This window comes from Temnothorax longispinosus, chromosome 4, assembly GCF_030848805.1.
Source record: "Temnothorax longispinosus isolate EJ_2023e chromosome 4, Tlon_JGU_v1, whole genome shotgun sequence".
In the NCBI taxonomy this organism is placed as follows: Eukaryota; Metazoa; Arthropoda; class Insecta; order Hymenoptera; family Formicidae; genus Temnothorax; species Temnothorax longispinosus.
In genome coordinates, this window is record NC_092361.1 from 7,851,570 (window position 1) to 7,865,552 (window position 13,983).

General features: G+C 41.7%; 1 protein-coding gene and 1 long non-coding RNA gene across 2 annotated transcripts in view; both read right to left on the bottom strand.

The window, feature by feature from the left end:
- Positions 1 to 13,983, bottom strand: part of LOC139811721 (uncharacterized) — a 398,927-nt gene that overhangs the window by 280,504 nt on the left and 104,440 nt on the right. The window lies entirely within an intron of this gene.
- On the bottom strand, positions 4,241 to 6,366 carry LOC139811411 (uncharacterized). The gene is made up of 5 exons (XM_071775704.1): positions 6,192 to 6,366; positions 6,007 to 6,119; positions 5,840 to 5,880; positions 4,875 to 5,053; positions 4,241 to 4,560 (listed from the first exon to the last, which is right to left on the bottom strand). Exons 1-5 carry the CDS (start codon positions 6,364 to 6,366, stop codon positions 4,241 to 4,243), a joined length of 828 nt encoding a protein of 275 aa, XP_071631805.1.

Sequence of the window (13,983 nt, forward strand, 5' to 3'; positions counted from 1 at the left end):
GAGGTAGGCCAGCCGAGCCCAGGAATCGAGGATTCGTCTCTCGGCTCTCGGTGCGAACGGTCGCATCGAGGAACTCGTCTCTCTGAAATAGCAACTAAGCGTAAAGTGTTGGCTCCCTGTAGTCAGGGGCATCGGCGCGAGAACTTAGCCCGAACGCGTACGCGAACGGCGAGCGAGAGCGAGAACGATCCCGCTCAACGGTGCGTGATTCCGCGAGTCCATGTAACGTAACTGCAAAATAGAGAAATAAATTACATTTTACCTCTTGTTATGAAATTACGTGTGACGATTATTCGATGAAGACAACCTGCAAAGACTTACCTATCCCATTCGTAATCTCACCTGTCGGCCGTCCGAAATCCTCCATCGACGAACGCACAGCGGCTGAGGCCCAGCGAAGCGGCTGTCCAGCAGAAGCGAAGGAAGTCCCTTGCGCGGAGAGGTCCAACAAGTCCAGCGGGTCGATCCGGAGACAGATGGAAGCTGAAACAGAGTCGTAGAGAGGGGAATTAGCGAAGTCAGCGAAAGGTTGGTTCTCATTCAAGTATCTTTCTCGATAGGCCGAGGTTAAAATCGAGTGGCAACCGTGATAATTAATGATATTAAGGGCGTGTGGTTAATGTCAATCCTCCGTCCGGCTACAACCTCAGCCTCCTCGTCGCCATCTTGGTCCTGCTCGCCGACGGCCGTGATCCGCATGCACATCCGCGTGTGCTGGACCTCCATCGTGAGATCGTGCCTCCGGAGTACCACCGTTGGCTCGCCCCTTCCATCCGCGCCATCTTGGACAGGATGGCCACCGGTAGTGGTAATGGCGGCTCGATGCTTGTGATGACTGGGCCTCGCCTAGACATCCGTTGCACGGTCAGCGTCGCGTAATTTATTTACAAAATTTCATGTTTAACTCATACAAATTTTACTCTATTAAAATTATTTCTTTTCACAGACTTGCCGCAGTCGTTACCAGAACGTCGTACGCGCGGATCGAGTGACACTCGTGTTGACAGTGCTTCCAAGTGCTTTTGTCGAACGCTTTTGCGGACACACGCGAGTTACAATTGCGCGAAAAATGTCCGACGCGGATAATCATCCCCTGACCCCCCCCGGAAGTTTGCGTCATCGGCGAGACGCGGGCGCTCGTCGACGACGTTCCCTCGACATCGACGACGACGACGGCGAGTGACCGGGATCCTCCTCCGCCGCCGTCTCTTCCAACAATCGTTTCCATGTTGACCATTCCAGCCGACCCTCTTTTTGGTGAGTCACATTCTCCGCGATCCAAAAATGTGAAGCATCAAATGGTCCAAAGGGCCCTAACGTTGATGAAATTGAAACACCAAGTTGCTGCTACACCGCCGCCGCCGATCAATATACGCGTCACCGACGACGCAATCGTCCTATCCGACGACTCCGACATGGACTCCGTTGAGGAGAAATACGATATGCCTCGTCTATTCGTTTCGGATGACGAGGAAGAAGAAAAAGCTGCTGCTGCTGCTGCTGCTGCTGCTGCTGCTGCTGCTGCAGACATCACCGCCACCACTGCCGCAACTGTCGACGACGATAATAGAAATGAACGACTCGGACTCGCCCACCTCGACCCCGTCGTCTACTACCCGGAGGAAACGCTCCACGCGTTCCGCCCATGACGTTGAGGCAAACGACAAAGACGATGATCAGACGCAGAGAAAACGAAACTTGGGATCGTCCGACGACTCATTTGAATATCCAGCTTTTCCAGGAACATCCAGTCGTCGTTTTCCTTCTCCCGCTGCTGTGCCAGGAACATCCAGTCGTCGTTCTCCTTCTCCCGCTGCTGTGGCCGACCAAGAGTCGAATGACTCGACCACCACCTCGGCCGAATCACCGCCGCCGATAACGGTCCACGCGAGAAAAAAGCCGGGTACGAAATCGAGGACCCAAGACCTTACGCCATACATGGACCGTCTTATAAGTGCCCATCTACAATAGGTGTTTTAAGCCCTAAGCCTTATGCTTTATGCTCTAAGCTGTGACGTATTTTCAGCCTTAAGGGGATCCTGCAGCCGTATGATTTACCGACATTATCGTTAATCGATGGATCTTTTAATTGGCTTTACAGAATTGCAAGTTTTTGGTCTAGAATTAAAGTCCGCACAAAAATCTAGGGTGGAAAACGCAATTTTATATCAAAAGCACCAAAAAATTAAAAATATTACTTATTGGGGAACATACACAGCTGTCACCTGACGACAATATTTGCTTAAAACAAAAATTCTACAGTTTATACGTACATAATGTTTATCATCCACCCTTGGGAAAACATGTAGGAATAATATCGTGTAAGTAAAAGTAAGATTCAATGCGTACAAAAAAAGATCCATCTAATAATTATTTTAGTAATGCAAATACGAATGCAGGATGACAAGAAGAGCAGCAACAGTAGTTGCCGGATCTGGCGTAAGATGGCGAGCAATCGAAAAAAGGACAGATGTCATTTCGTTAGACAAAGACAGATATAGGGAAAACAAAATTAGAAAGGTTGACATTATCGACCTCGAGGAAGTTCGCCAGTCACTGCAGGATCCCCTTAAGCCCGAAGCGAGTTGGCCAACTTCCATCTTTTATTACGTGCGTATCGTTTGCGTGTGTTCGACATTCTGTAAAAATATGAATAGAAAAAAAATATTAACTGTTATCGGTTTAACTCACATGAACAATATACTTTTGTACACGTATTTAAAAAAAAAGAAGGTGGAGGAGATGGTGGGTGAGGAAAATTAATCAACGAAGAGTACAGCAGGAGTATATAATAATTTATTCAGAGAGTTATATTTTACGGATGAAGAACAGTTTTTCGAATATACAAGAATGAATATAAGACAGTTCGATTATCTGTTTTTTTTTATTGGCCTTTTGCTTTAAAAGAAAAGCATGAGAGAGCCCTTGTCTTCAAGACTTCGCCTAGTTGTCACTTTGAGGTTAGTATCAATAGCATCATTGTCTAGTATCCTTTTTATATGTTTGTATAAAATATATTTGTATGAATAATTATATATCATCTCTTGTCTCGACAGTTACCTAGCGTCTGGTGACAGCCTCAAGTATTTATCTAAGTACTGTAGGATTGGTGCTTCTACCATATATAAAGTCATTCCGGAAACCTGCGAAAGTATTTGGCAAGCTCTGTCCCCGTTGTTCCTCAAAGCAGAAAGTGATACAGAGAGAATATTTAACTATAGACTATCTCGTGCTCGAAGGATAATCGAAAATGCTTTTGGCATTCTTTCCTCGAGGTAAGTGTCATGTCCATTTAACAGCGAAATATATTTTTATTAATAAAGTAATGAATTACTGTAAACATATGTAATTAACAGATGGAGAGTTCTTCATACATGCATCAGAATGAAAGTAGAAAATGTAGAAAAAATAGTCTTAGCTACAATATGTCTCCACAATTTTATGATGATGAGAGAGGATCGCGAGGTTGAAAGGAGGATGTATTGTCCCACAACTTATATTGATAATGAAAGCGACTCAGATGGAATACTAACGCCAGGAACATGGCGGGATGCTCCAGCATGTCCGAATTTGTGCGATTTTGGCCGCTTAGGCAGCAATAATGCTACAAGAATGGTTATGACTCAAAGAACAATATTGGCTGAGTGGATGCTTACAGATGAAGGACAAGTACCCTGGCAATTTCAAATGATTCTTCGTGGTTATAATGTTCACTTTTCTCCTTACGATTAGTAATATATATACATACACACATACATATTTTATGATCTTTTATTGAATAATAAAAATGTCTTTCCAAACTAGTGCATTTGTAAAAATTACTTTAATAATAAACAGAGATAAAACAAGTATTTTAATTCAAATTTGCTTTTATTTTATATATTTAGAAAACATTACTACATATGAACTTTATATAAACAATATTTCACAGAAAAAAAATATGCCGCTGTAACATTACTTTCCTTTAGTAACTTAACTGTAGTAACATGTTATTCTTTATACTATCAGTAACACAGTAATATAGTATTAGTTATGCGTAATAATATAATAATCTTAAAAAATTACCAATAACACATTACAATTTTTTAAAATTTAAATTATACATGTTTTTCATATAAAAAAGTTTGTACTATCACATCATCTCTTACTTCACTAAATCACATCTTATTTGTAAAAAAAATATAAACTATATTCTCACTTTATAAAAAAATGTTTATCATTAATAAAAAACATTGGACATTTATTGGTTAAATGAATTAATTAGTTGTAATACAGCTATCAAGCAAGATAATTGGTTCTCGGGCGCCACTGATTTTAAAACTTGCACAATTACACTTGCATTTGGACCAACAACTGGTTTTTTCTCCTCGACTGTTGCACTATTGCATGCTACTGCTAAATCACTAACAGCTTTTGACGATTTTGTAAGAAGTGCTTCGAGGCGTTCATTACAGGCTTTTTTATTTTGCGCTTTATCAAGAGGAGGTACCAAATTTCGCTTTTTTGGTGTTTTTGTAGTCTGTGGAATACTTGCAACATTCCCTGTTTCTTTGGTAGGAACTTCACATAATACATACTCTATAGGAATGTTTTCTGCATTTTTTGTGTTTTCTTTCTTTTCTATATTTTCTGCAAAGAAAAGTATATATTATTATATCAAAGGATCGATGTACATATGCAAAGCTAACATTAAGAAAAAAAGATAAAATAGTACTATACCAATGCTCTGTGATTCATGATCATTCCACGCAAATATTCGGAATCGGAACCTTTAGTAGTATTTTGTGACTGAATCACACGGTTTGCGCTAGATGATGAGACAGGCCGGACAGGTGAGTTTATGGCAGATGAGCAGCTACTAGAAGTTTCATTACATCTTAAGGTTGATCTCTGCAGAAACGAGAAACTTGAAGTAGTATTTTGTGACTGTATCACACGGTTTGCGCTAGATGATGAGAGAGGCCGGACAGGTGAGTTTATGGCAGGTGAGCAGCTACTAGAGATTTCATTACATCTTAAGGTTGACCTCTGCAAAAGTGAGGAACTTCTTGCTCTGCATATGTAAAGAAATTTATCATAAATCCTATTACGTATCTATTTTTTATATTTAACTTATTAACTTAATATTAACTTATTAATACATTGAACTAAATGTAAACAGGTAAAACAAGGAATATAATTCTGGTAAATCATGAAACTTCTCATCTTTATATTTCGCATTGACCAATAACGCATATATATGGTCCAAGCATTCCGTTCGTTGATTGAAGCCGGAAGTTGCAAGTGTGATAGTTGATTTACCCCTTTATGCTTTCTTACTCTATCGTACTGAAAAAATATGGCCTTCCTAAAACTGTCAATAAAAAGTAAAAAAGCACTAGGGGTGAATAAACTATCTCACTTGCAACTTTTGTCTTTATTCGCTACAGCAGAAGTACACAAATGTTTGGTCTAAGTATGTACGTCATTGGAATTGACTTTGTATACAGCTTCAGTTTATATTTATTGAGTGCAAAATTATAATATAGATGTAATGTAACTTATGCTCTGTATCAACTAGAGTGTTTACTACACAGATTTATGTAGATAGACTGGCCCCTGCTACATATATGGTATAGACATAGCCTTTTTAGATGTTTTCTGGCAGATCTGCCTCTTTCTGAACGCTAGATGAAAGATAAAGATCTATCAGAAAGCATCTAGAAAGACTACATCTGCATCGTATATGTTGTCACGCTGCTTCTTACGGCAGAGGCCGGTTTATCTATATAAGTCTATAATTTACTACTTAACTACTCATATTATATATTGTTAAAAAAAAAAGAATCTGAATATTTACTTCCTATTTTGAATATGAGGTCTAAGAAATGACAGAAGGGAGTGCCAGACTAGAGTCAAGCTCAACAGGGTCTTCTTTCCCCGCTAATTTTTCCAAGCCCGTTCCCTTGGCAGTGGTTTCGCTAGATAGTAGATAGGGACAGTGGGAATCTCGTTAATCCGCAGGGACATCAAGGGCCATTCTGCTAATGTTCCAGAACCTGATGGTTGGTTTTTCTGCTGACGACGTTTTTTACAAAACTGACCTCGCAATGATTCCCAGCGTTTTCTCGCTTCACTGGCTAGAATATAAAAATATTGGTACAGATGTACTACAGTTTTATTTATATGACAATATAAAAATTATAACCTACCTGTACAATTTAAAGTTTCAGCTATTGTTTCCCACTTCATATCTTTTAATTTATTATCCTTAAAATTCTTATCATTTTTTGCGTACAAACATAGATTTGCTTGCACAATAGAAATTAAAAGTTCGTCGTCAATTTCGACAATTTCAACAAATTGTTCGAGGTCAACGTCTGACATCGTGGCTGCGTTTGTTATAAACTATAGCTATAGATCATGTTGGCGAAGTAAATTAAAATGTCCGCCCAATTCTCTCATTGGTTGAGAGAAATTACCTAGGTTTTTGGCGAAGTAAATTAAAATGTCTGCCCAATTCTCTCATTGGTTGAGAGAAATTACCTAGGTTCTAAGCCTCATGTCCTAAAAAGATGGGAGTTGGCCAACTCGCTTCGGACTTAGAACTTAGGGCTTAGAGCAACGCGGAGAATGCTCAAAGGCCGGAAATACGTCACAGCTTAGAGTATAAAGCATAAGGCTTAGGGCTTAAAACACCTATTGTAGACGGGCATTCAGGCTTTAAAACAACGTGAAAGCTTAAAAAAAAGTCTAGGGCTTAAAGCACCTATTGTAGATGAGCATTAATGATACACGCCATAGAGTCGAGTATCCCGAACGACTTAAAGTTGTGGGGGACTCTCAGAAGTTTGCACTTGAACGTGTTCGCGGATTTTACGCGTCAGCAACTGCGCTACCGACTCGTCGAGCTAGGCGCCGGTAAGCACAGCCAAAAATTCGGTGCGGAGCACCGCCACATGTTGGAGCAAGTAAGACAATTGTGCCTCAATTTTAATATACGTTATTAGGTTCGTAAATATCCCCAGATAGCATATGGATGTCCACTGGAAAAAGATGCAACGGATCTCTGTCTGATAGACGTCTATTCGACGTACATTTTGCTTCACGGACGTTCATATAATATTGCATCGCTTAAAATGTTATAAAATTTTATTTCAGTACTGTTATTTTACCAGCATAAAATAACACAAGTCTGCAGCAAACGAGCATCCAAAAGTGAACATGCGCGAGTTATCGTTGCGTGTCAATCATTTCTTATGGAGGACAATCCTGTGAAATGATATTTTTCAAGTATTTCAAAAATGTTCGATAATACAAAATGCATACATACACACACATATATATATATATATATATAATAGAGCGTGTCATCTTGAGGCAACTTTTTTTTTTCATTTCACGAATAGCATATATACTTCCAGGAAGGTGAAATAAGATACCTGTTAAACTTTTAGCCCTTAATATTAATATTAACAGGTCGCTCATCGCGATTTTTTATTTTTCATTTAGTAAGATAGAAAAAATGGTAATTATGCAGTATAGGGGAGGCACCTCCGATGACCTTGACCTTGACATATGTTGTCAAGGTCACCCTCCTGAGTGACCTTCAGAAGGTTTTAGCCGTCGCTCGCTATTCGTTAAAAAGTTATTAACAAAAAAAGTTTGGAAAATATAGCAGCTATTTTGAGTATTGGAAGGCATAAATAACTAATATATACGTGTGTGTGCCCTGCTTTAAAGAAAATCACAACTTCTATAAAGCAGGACATACACACATGTGTGTGTGCCCTGCTTTAAAGAAAATCACAACTTCTATAACTTTATATGCTTTACCAAAACACAACATTTAAACCAGTAAATTGTTGATAAATTGAAGTCTTTTTGTTAAAGCAGAGAATACTTCATTTTGCGAAAAAGTCGCTGCTTTACCAAAACACAACATTTAAAGCAGTAAATTGTTGATAAATTGAAGTCTTTTTGTTAAAGCAGAGAATACTTTATTTTGCGAAAAAGTCGCTGCTTTACCAAAACACAACATTTAAAGCAGTAAATCGTTGATCACTAACCTACATAGGTTAGTTGACGCGCTTTAAAAGTATTTAAGTGTTTAAAGCTCGTCAACTAACCTATATATGCACTTATATATACTATATTTTCCAAACTTTTTTTGTTAATAACTTTTTAACGAATAGCGAGCGATGGCTAAAACCTTCTGAAGGTCACTCGGGGTCATGACCTTGACAACATATATCAAGGTCATTAAAATCGGTGAGGTCGCCAAACTTTTTTTTGTTAATAACTTTTTAATAAAAAACGAGTGACGGCTAAAACCTTCTGAAGGTCACTCAGGAGGGTGACCTTGACAACATATGTCAAGGTTAAGGTCATCGGAGGTGCCTCCCCTATACTGCATAATTACCGAAAAAATTTTTAAACTATCTAACAAACAGTAATACAGCATTGCGCCACATAGATTTTCTGTAGTAAATTTACCGCTCTACAAAAAAGATCTCATCATTTTTTCATAAATTCAACCATTCAAAAGATATTCAAAGTTAAAGTTTGATAAATTTTATAAAACTTGTTTTTGCTTCTTATGAATGTTGTATTGTGACCGGAACAACGATTGATGTGATGAAAATCAAAATATAGCCACTTACTACTTGGGCTAAATTATACGGTCGCCACTGTATTTTAAGGCTCAAATACAGAAACCTCTCGCTGTTGCTATGTCCTTTCCTTCCTTCCAGCTCAATGGCCGCCGTCTTCTACGCCGCGGACGTGTTCAAGGCCGTCAGCCACGCCCTGTTTTTGCGTCGCGTAATATACGGATTCTCGGATAGGAATAATTATCGGGATCGAGATATAATCACTCTCGTTTTAATATAAACAAATAACAATTTATTATTTCTTCACTTCTACAAACATCTCCCTGAACCGGGCTTAATCGTCCGTTCGCGGGTGTATCTATCTAAGCATCGACTTACACGAATGGATCGTTATCCCGTATCGCGTATCAAGTCGTTACAAATCACGCTAATTACGCTAGCGGTCAACGGGATAAGCCACGTCGGCTTCGAATTGTTGCGCGATCACCGTAACGTGTTACCGCTTCGAAGTTTCACGACGAACTGTCCAGGAGGAACGGGTCGAGTTTCCCCACTTTGAGGCAACGCATGCGCCGGAGTGCCTGTTTAGGCGCGAAGTCCTTCTATTGGTTAGTCGTACCTACGGGTGTAACACGGTACGACTCCTTCGACACTCTGAGTGTAACCGGCGCGTAGAGTCGGTTTTTCATGCACTCGATCTCTACACCCTCGGGAGGAACTCTCCTCCTAAAGTGCAACGTCGCGAATGGCTATCGCCGTAACGTGAACCGATTCGCGTCGCTGCACCGCGACGATTCGCACAAGCGAATCAAGAGTCACTCGAACGGTATCGAGTGACTCGGAAGAAGTCACACGGACGAATTCTATGGAAGCCAGGTAAGTATGAACGGTCATTACGTCCGTCTTAATTATATCTTTTCTTTTACAGGTACCCGGGTTCATCGAAGGAATCGTCCCAACGAAATGAAATGCATCGGCGATGCTCAAGCTTGCACCTTTTGGTGTAAATACGGTAAGTATATAAAGTAAATATCGCGTCGATTTAATTCTATCGCGCGTACATGAGAATAATGATAATCAAACTTAAAATCGACAGGGAATATCAAAATAATAATGCAATCATGCAAATGAAGTTAATTCGGCTCTAAGCCTGATAAAAGTGTAGAGAGAACACTAAAGTGTAGAAAAGTGTAAGTTAGAATATATGAAAATAACATCAAGTGTAAAAAGTAATAAGTTTTGGCCTGGAATAGCTCCATTTTGGCCGTTCTTTCTCTGGTTCGCTGTAATTAATAAAGTTATGATAAAATATAAAGGTTTTACCCTAAAGTGTAGTAAAGTGTAACAAAAGTGTAAAGTAAGTGTAGAGCTCGCGCTGGCTCGTTCCGCAGACCTAAAACTAAATCATTTGTACGGAAAGTGTAGCAAAGTGTAATAAAAGTGTAGAGCTCACGCTGGCTCGTTCCGCAGACCTATAACTAAGTCGTTTATACGGAAAGTGTAGAAAAGTGTAAAAGGTGTAACACCCTTTTCGTCCGTCTGTATCGTAAATAAGTTTGTCTGGTGTTTAAGTTCAAAAAGTGTAAGGAAGTGTAACGTCTCGAGTATAGGTACATCAATTCCCTTCGGGATCCTCCGGATTGTTTAAAATCACGATGTAAAGTGTAAAAAGGATAAATAACGTGCATACTAAGTTCGGATCAGGAAATTGAGTATCATTGGTACAAATATTATAATGGAAACTATCGCGTACGTTGTAAACTGCATTGTGTATATTCTTTATCTATTCTATGGCGTGTAATAAGGTTCTGAAATTGATTTTTGTGAATAAACCAGTAACAATATGCAAATTAAAGATATGGCAAAAACTATGAATATAAACGCTAATACTATTATGCGAAACTTGTCCGAATCCATCTTGGATCGGTTAATCTTGTTATCGGGTAAGTTTAAGGTGAGTTTGAAATGTCTTTCGTGTAAACCGTCCTTATTGTTCACTGTTCTGTGTTTCTGTGTGTACTTATAAAATAAATGTCGTAACGCAAAGGCACTTTGCCCCTTCTCTATCCACGTGTGGATATTTAAAAGTAATCTCTTAAATAAAAAGTGTTGCACTTCGCGTGCTCAAACCGCTAATGAGTAAATCTAAAATGTTATAAGTAATAATATATCAAATATATCGAACAACTCGATTAAACAATATGTGCGTTCTACGCTTGAATGTACTTAAAATAAAATAAAATCAAAAATACTGAAATTACAAAACACAATATTAAAATTAATAAAAGTAAAGTCTTTCAGACGCGCATGCCTCTACAAGTCGGTGTAGCTCTGCGAGCACTGCACGTCACCGGTGTCCATGTTCTGGCTCTCGTCCACGGGTTTGATCTCCGGTTGCACCCTCTGCTCGTCGGTGGAGAAAATCTGCGACCCGGGCGATGCCGTCTCTCGAATAGGCGTTATGCCCCCGGTCAGTAGCCTCGCTACCTCCTCGTCTGCTATCTGGTCGTAATTCAGTGGCACCGATTGGTCCACCAATACACTGGTCAAACTCGGCTGAGTCTGGTCCGGCTGTTGTCCGGCTCGTTCGGGTTGCCCCTTCTGCACCCTTTGCTCCCTGCACTCCTTTTCGGCTCGTATGGGTTCCTGGGACATGACGATGGTCTCGGCGGAAGATTCCCGACTCGCCTGGGGAACGGGCACTTTAGTGTACGGTCCCATGTATCATATCGACTATCAAAAATTATGAAATAATCAATACATATTTTTGTAGAAAATTTAACGATCTACAAAAAGGTCTTTTATATTTTTTTTACAAATATAACCATTTAGACGATATTAAGGTTTAAAGTTTAAAGTGTAAACACGTGTACACACGTGTGTGTGTGCCCTGTTTTAACGAAAATCATTAAACAGTTAAATCGTGCAGAATAACCAAGCATCTCGATTCAAGCAGTTAGGTCTCACGCTGAGAGTTTCTTTAGTTTAATTATGCGTGGGAAGCACACACACACACACACACACACACACACACACGGGGAGGGTGCAAAGGGGGGCCTTCGGCCCCCCCTTCCCCGCACCCACCCCGTCGGTAGGCAGCGTGGACCTCGCTTTACAACATAAAGTACATGCTAAGTTGTAAAGCGAAATTATAAAGCACATGCATGAAGAGGTGCAAGAGGGCTTACATGCGTGAGCGCACGTGAACAGGAAGGCTTTTCTCCCCTGCACCCCCCTCCATGCATGTACTTTATAATTTCGCTTTACAACTTAGCATGTACTTTATGTTGTAAAGCGAGGTCCACGCTTTCTATTGACGGGGTAAGTGCGGGGGAGGGGGAGCCGAAGGCTCCCCCCCTTGCACCCTCCCCGTGTGTGTGTGTGTGTGTGTGTGTGTGTGTGTGTGTGTGTGCTTCCCACGCATAATTAAACTAATGAAACTCCCAGCGTGAGACCTAACTGCTTGAATCGAGATGCTTGGTTATTCTGCACGATTGATTCATTTAAAATTGGCGCAGTTTTACATGCGCGTGCGACCACTGAGCATGCGCATGTGGCCGCAGGGCACGTTCAGTGTTGCTACATGTCGTCGGTATGACCGGAATCATAACCTGATTCCTGTCAACTTTAACGATTAATATCTCGCGTCGCGGGGCAGAGCGACACTTTTTTCTGCCAGATTCTTTCGTTTCGTGCAAAAACGCGTCGATTGAGCCTAAGTTCATCAAAATCGGAGGTGAGGGGTGTAAACTGAATAAGTAAATGTTATTTAAGTCACATTTCACAAGTTTCAATACGCTTTATATCAAAACCCGCATATGTCACAACTCGCATATGTCAAAACGTCAAAGAAGTTTTGGCTAACCAAATGTATCACTACTTACCCAGTGCGACTAACCCACAGAAATTTAATATAAACTACCTAGGAATTTTCGTTAGTACCAACGCTATCCCCTCTCTTTTTATGGAAATTGTTGGGTAACCTTGCAACCGTTCGCATAGCTGTGGAGCCGAGGACACCCGAGGGGCAGCAGAGACCAAGGGAGCAGCGGACAGCAATATTTTCTTAGGCTAAATACCGGACAAGCGAGTCCGAAGAGCCCATATGGTTAGCGTTAATCTGAAAATATAGCGACGCGACAAATAGGGGAACCGGGGCCTGACTGACCCCGGAAGGCGAGCCGAAGATGAAGAACCGAACGAGACAACGAGCGGGCCTCGGCAGGAGAGCCGAGCGGAGTAAATTGGGACGATCGCGGCGAGAATCGAGCAAAGAACACGCGAGATAGCGGGGTCAAAATAATGACCCCCGCGAAAGAGGGCACAACGGTAATAGCCGGGGGCCGAACCCCGGAATCCGTCTCAGGGGTGACCCTGATGCCGACCACCCGACCAGCAACGCGCCAATACCACCGGGCGCGGAGATCGCGGGGTCACAATAATGACCCCCGCGCAGAGGGGTACGGCGGTCATAGCCGGCGACCAAGCCGCAGAGTCCTTCTCAGGGAGGACCCGAAAGTCAACCGACCGACTCGCGACATGACAGTACTACCGGACGCAAAGATAGCGAGGTCAAGCAATGACCCCCGGAAGTAGGTAACCGCGATAACCCGGAGGGAAGTAGCGGACGGAGGATCACTGGAGGAGGCGCCGGGAAAGATCCGAGGGGTCAGCGAGACCACTCGGTCGTATAATCCGCAAACCCGGGAACCAGGGGAGCGGGGTCCAGGAGGACCCAGGCGTGTGCGTGCGATTAATTCTTAAGATCGGATTGAGAACCGCGGGCGACACCGAACGCAAAAACAGGCAAAAACTGCCATAAGAAAAGAGAAAGCGGGCAACATCTGGCGTGGAAAAGTACTGAGATGTAAATAACAATGGTGGGAGCAAAGATCCCGAGGTGGGAAGGCCGAAAGAGCCCGGCAACTCGAGGCAGTCGCTCGGATATCGTGGTCGCGGTAACACGTATATAAGATTCGCTCATACAATACGGACTTAGCGCGTAGTTTAGCGCAGCGATATAATACAACCAAGCACTCCCGCGTACTTGCGCGTTAAACATGACTCGTATAACTATTGCGAGCGGTAATTAATTACCATTTAACAACGTTCGACGAAAAGTGTCAGCGTGAAGCGCATACGGCGCGACAATTTTGTAATCAACTACAACGATCTGAAATAAATCAATCGTTTGTTAATATACGCAGTGTCAAGTTAATTTGAATTACTTACCTGCGACTTACCTTGTCCTACGGCATCGATCCATCGTTGTCCAGCGGCGTTCCAGTATGCGATAAGGCGAGGATCTGGGACAGTCAGCGGCAGTTGAGATCCATCGGGGCGAAAAGGTCATACGGCATTGATCCATCGTTGTCCAGCGGCGTTCCAGTAT

Excerpts from the sequence above, each read along its gene's own strand:
- LOC139811411 (XM_071775704.1), bottom strand. The coding sequence starts at position 6,366 with ATGTCAGACGTTGACCTCGAACAATTTGTTGAAATTGTCGAAATTGAC. Across the intron at positions 5,881-6,006 it reads TAGCAGAATGGCCCTTGATG|TCCCTTCTGTCATTTCTTAG; the intron begins TCCCTGCGGATT and ends CTAGTCTGGCAC. Across the intron at positions 5,054-5,839 it reads CCTCATATTCAAAATAGGAA|AGCAAGAAGTTCCTCACTTT; the intron begins GTAAATATTCAG and ends TTACATATGCAG.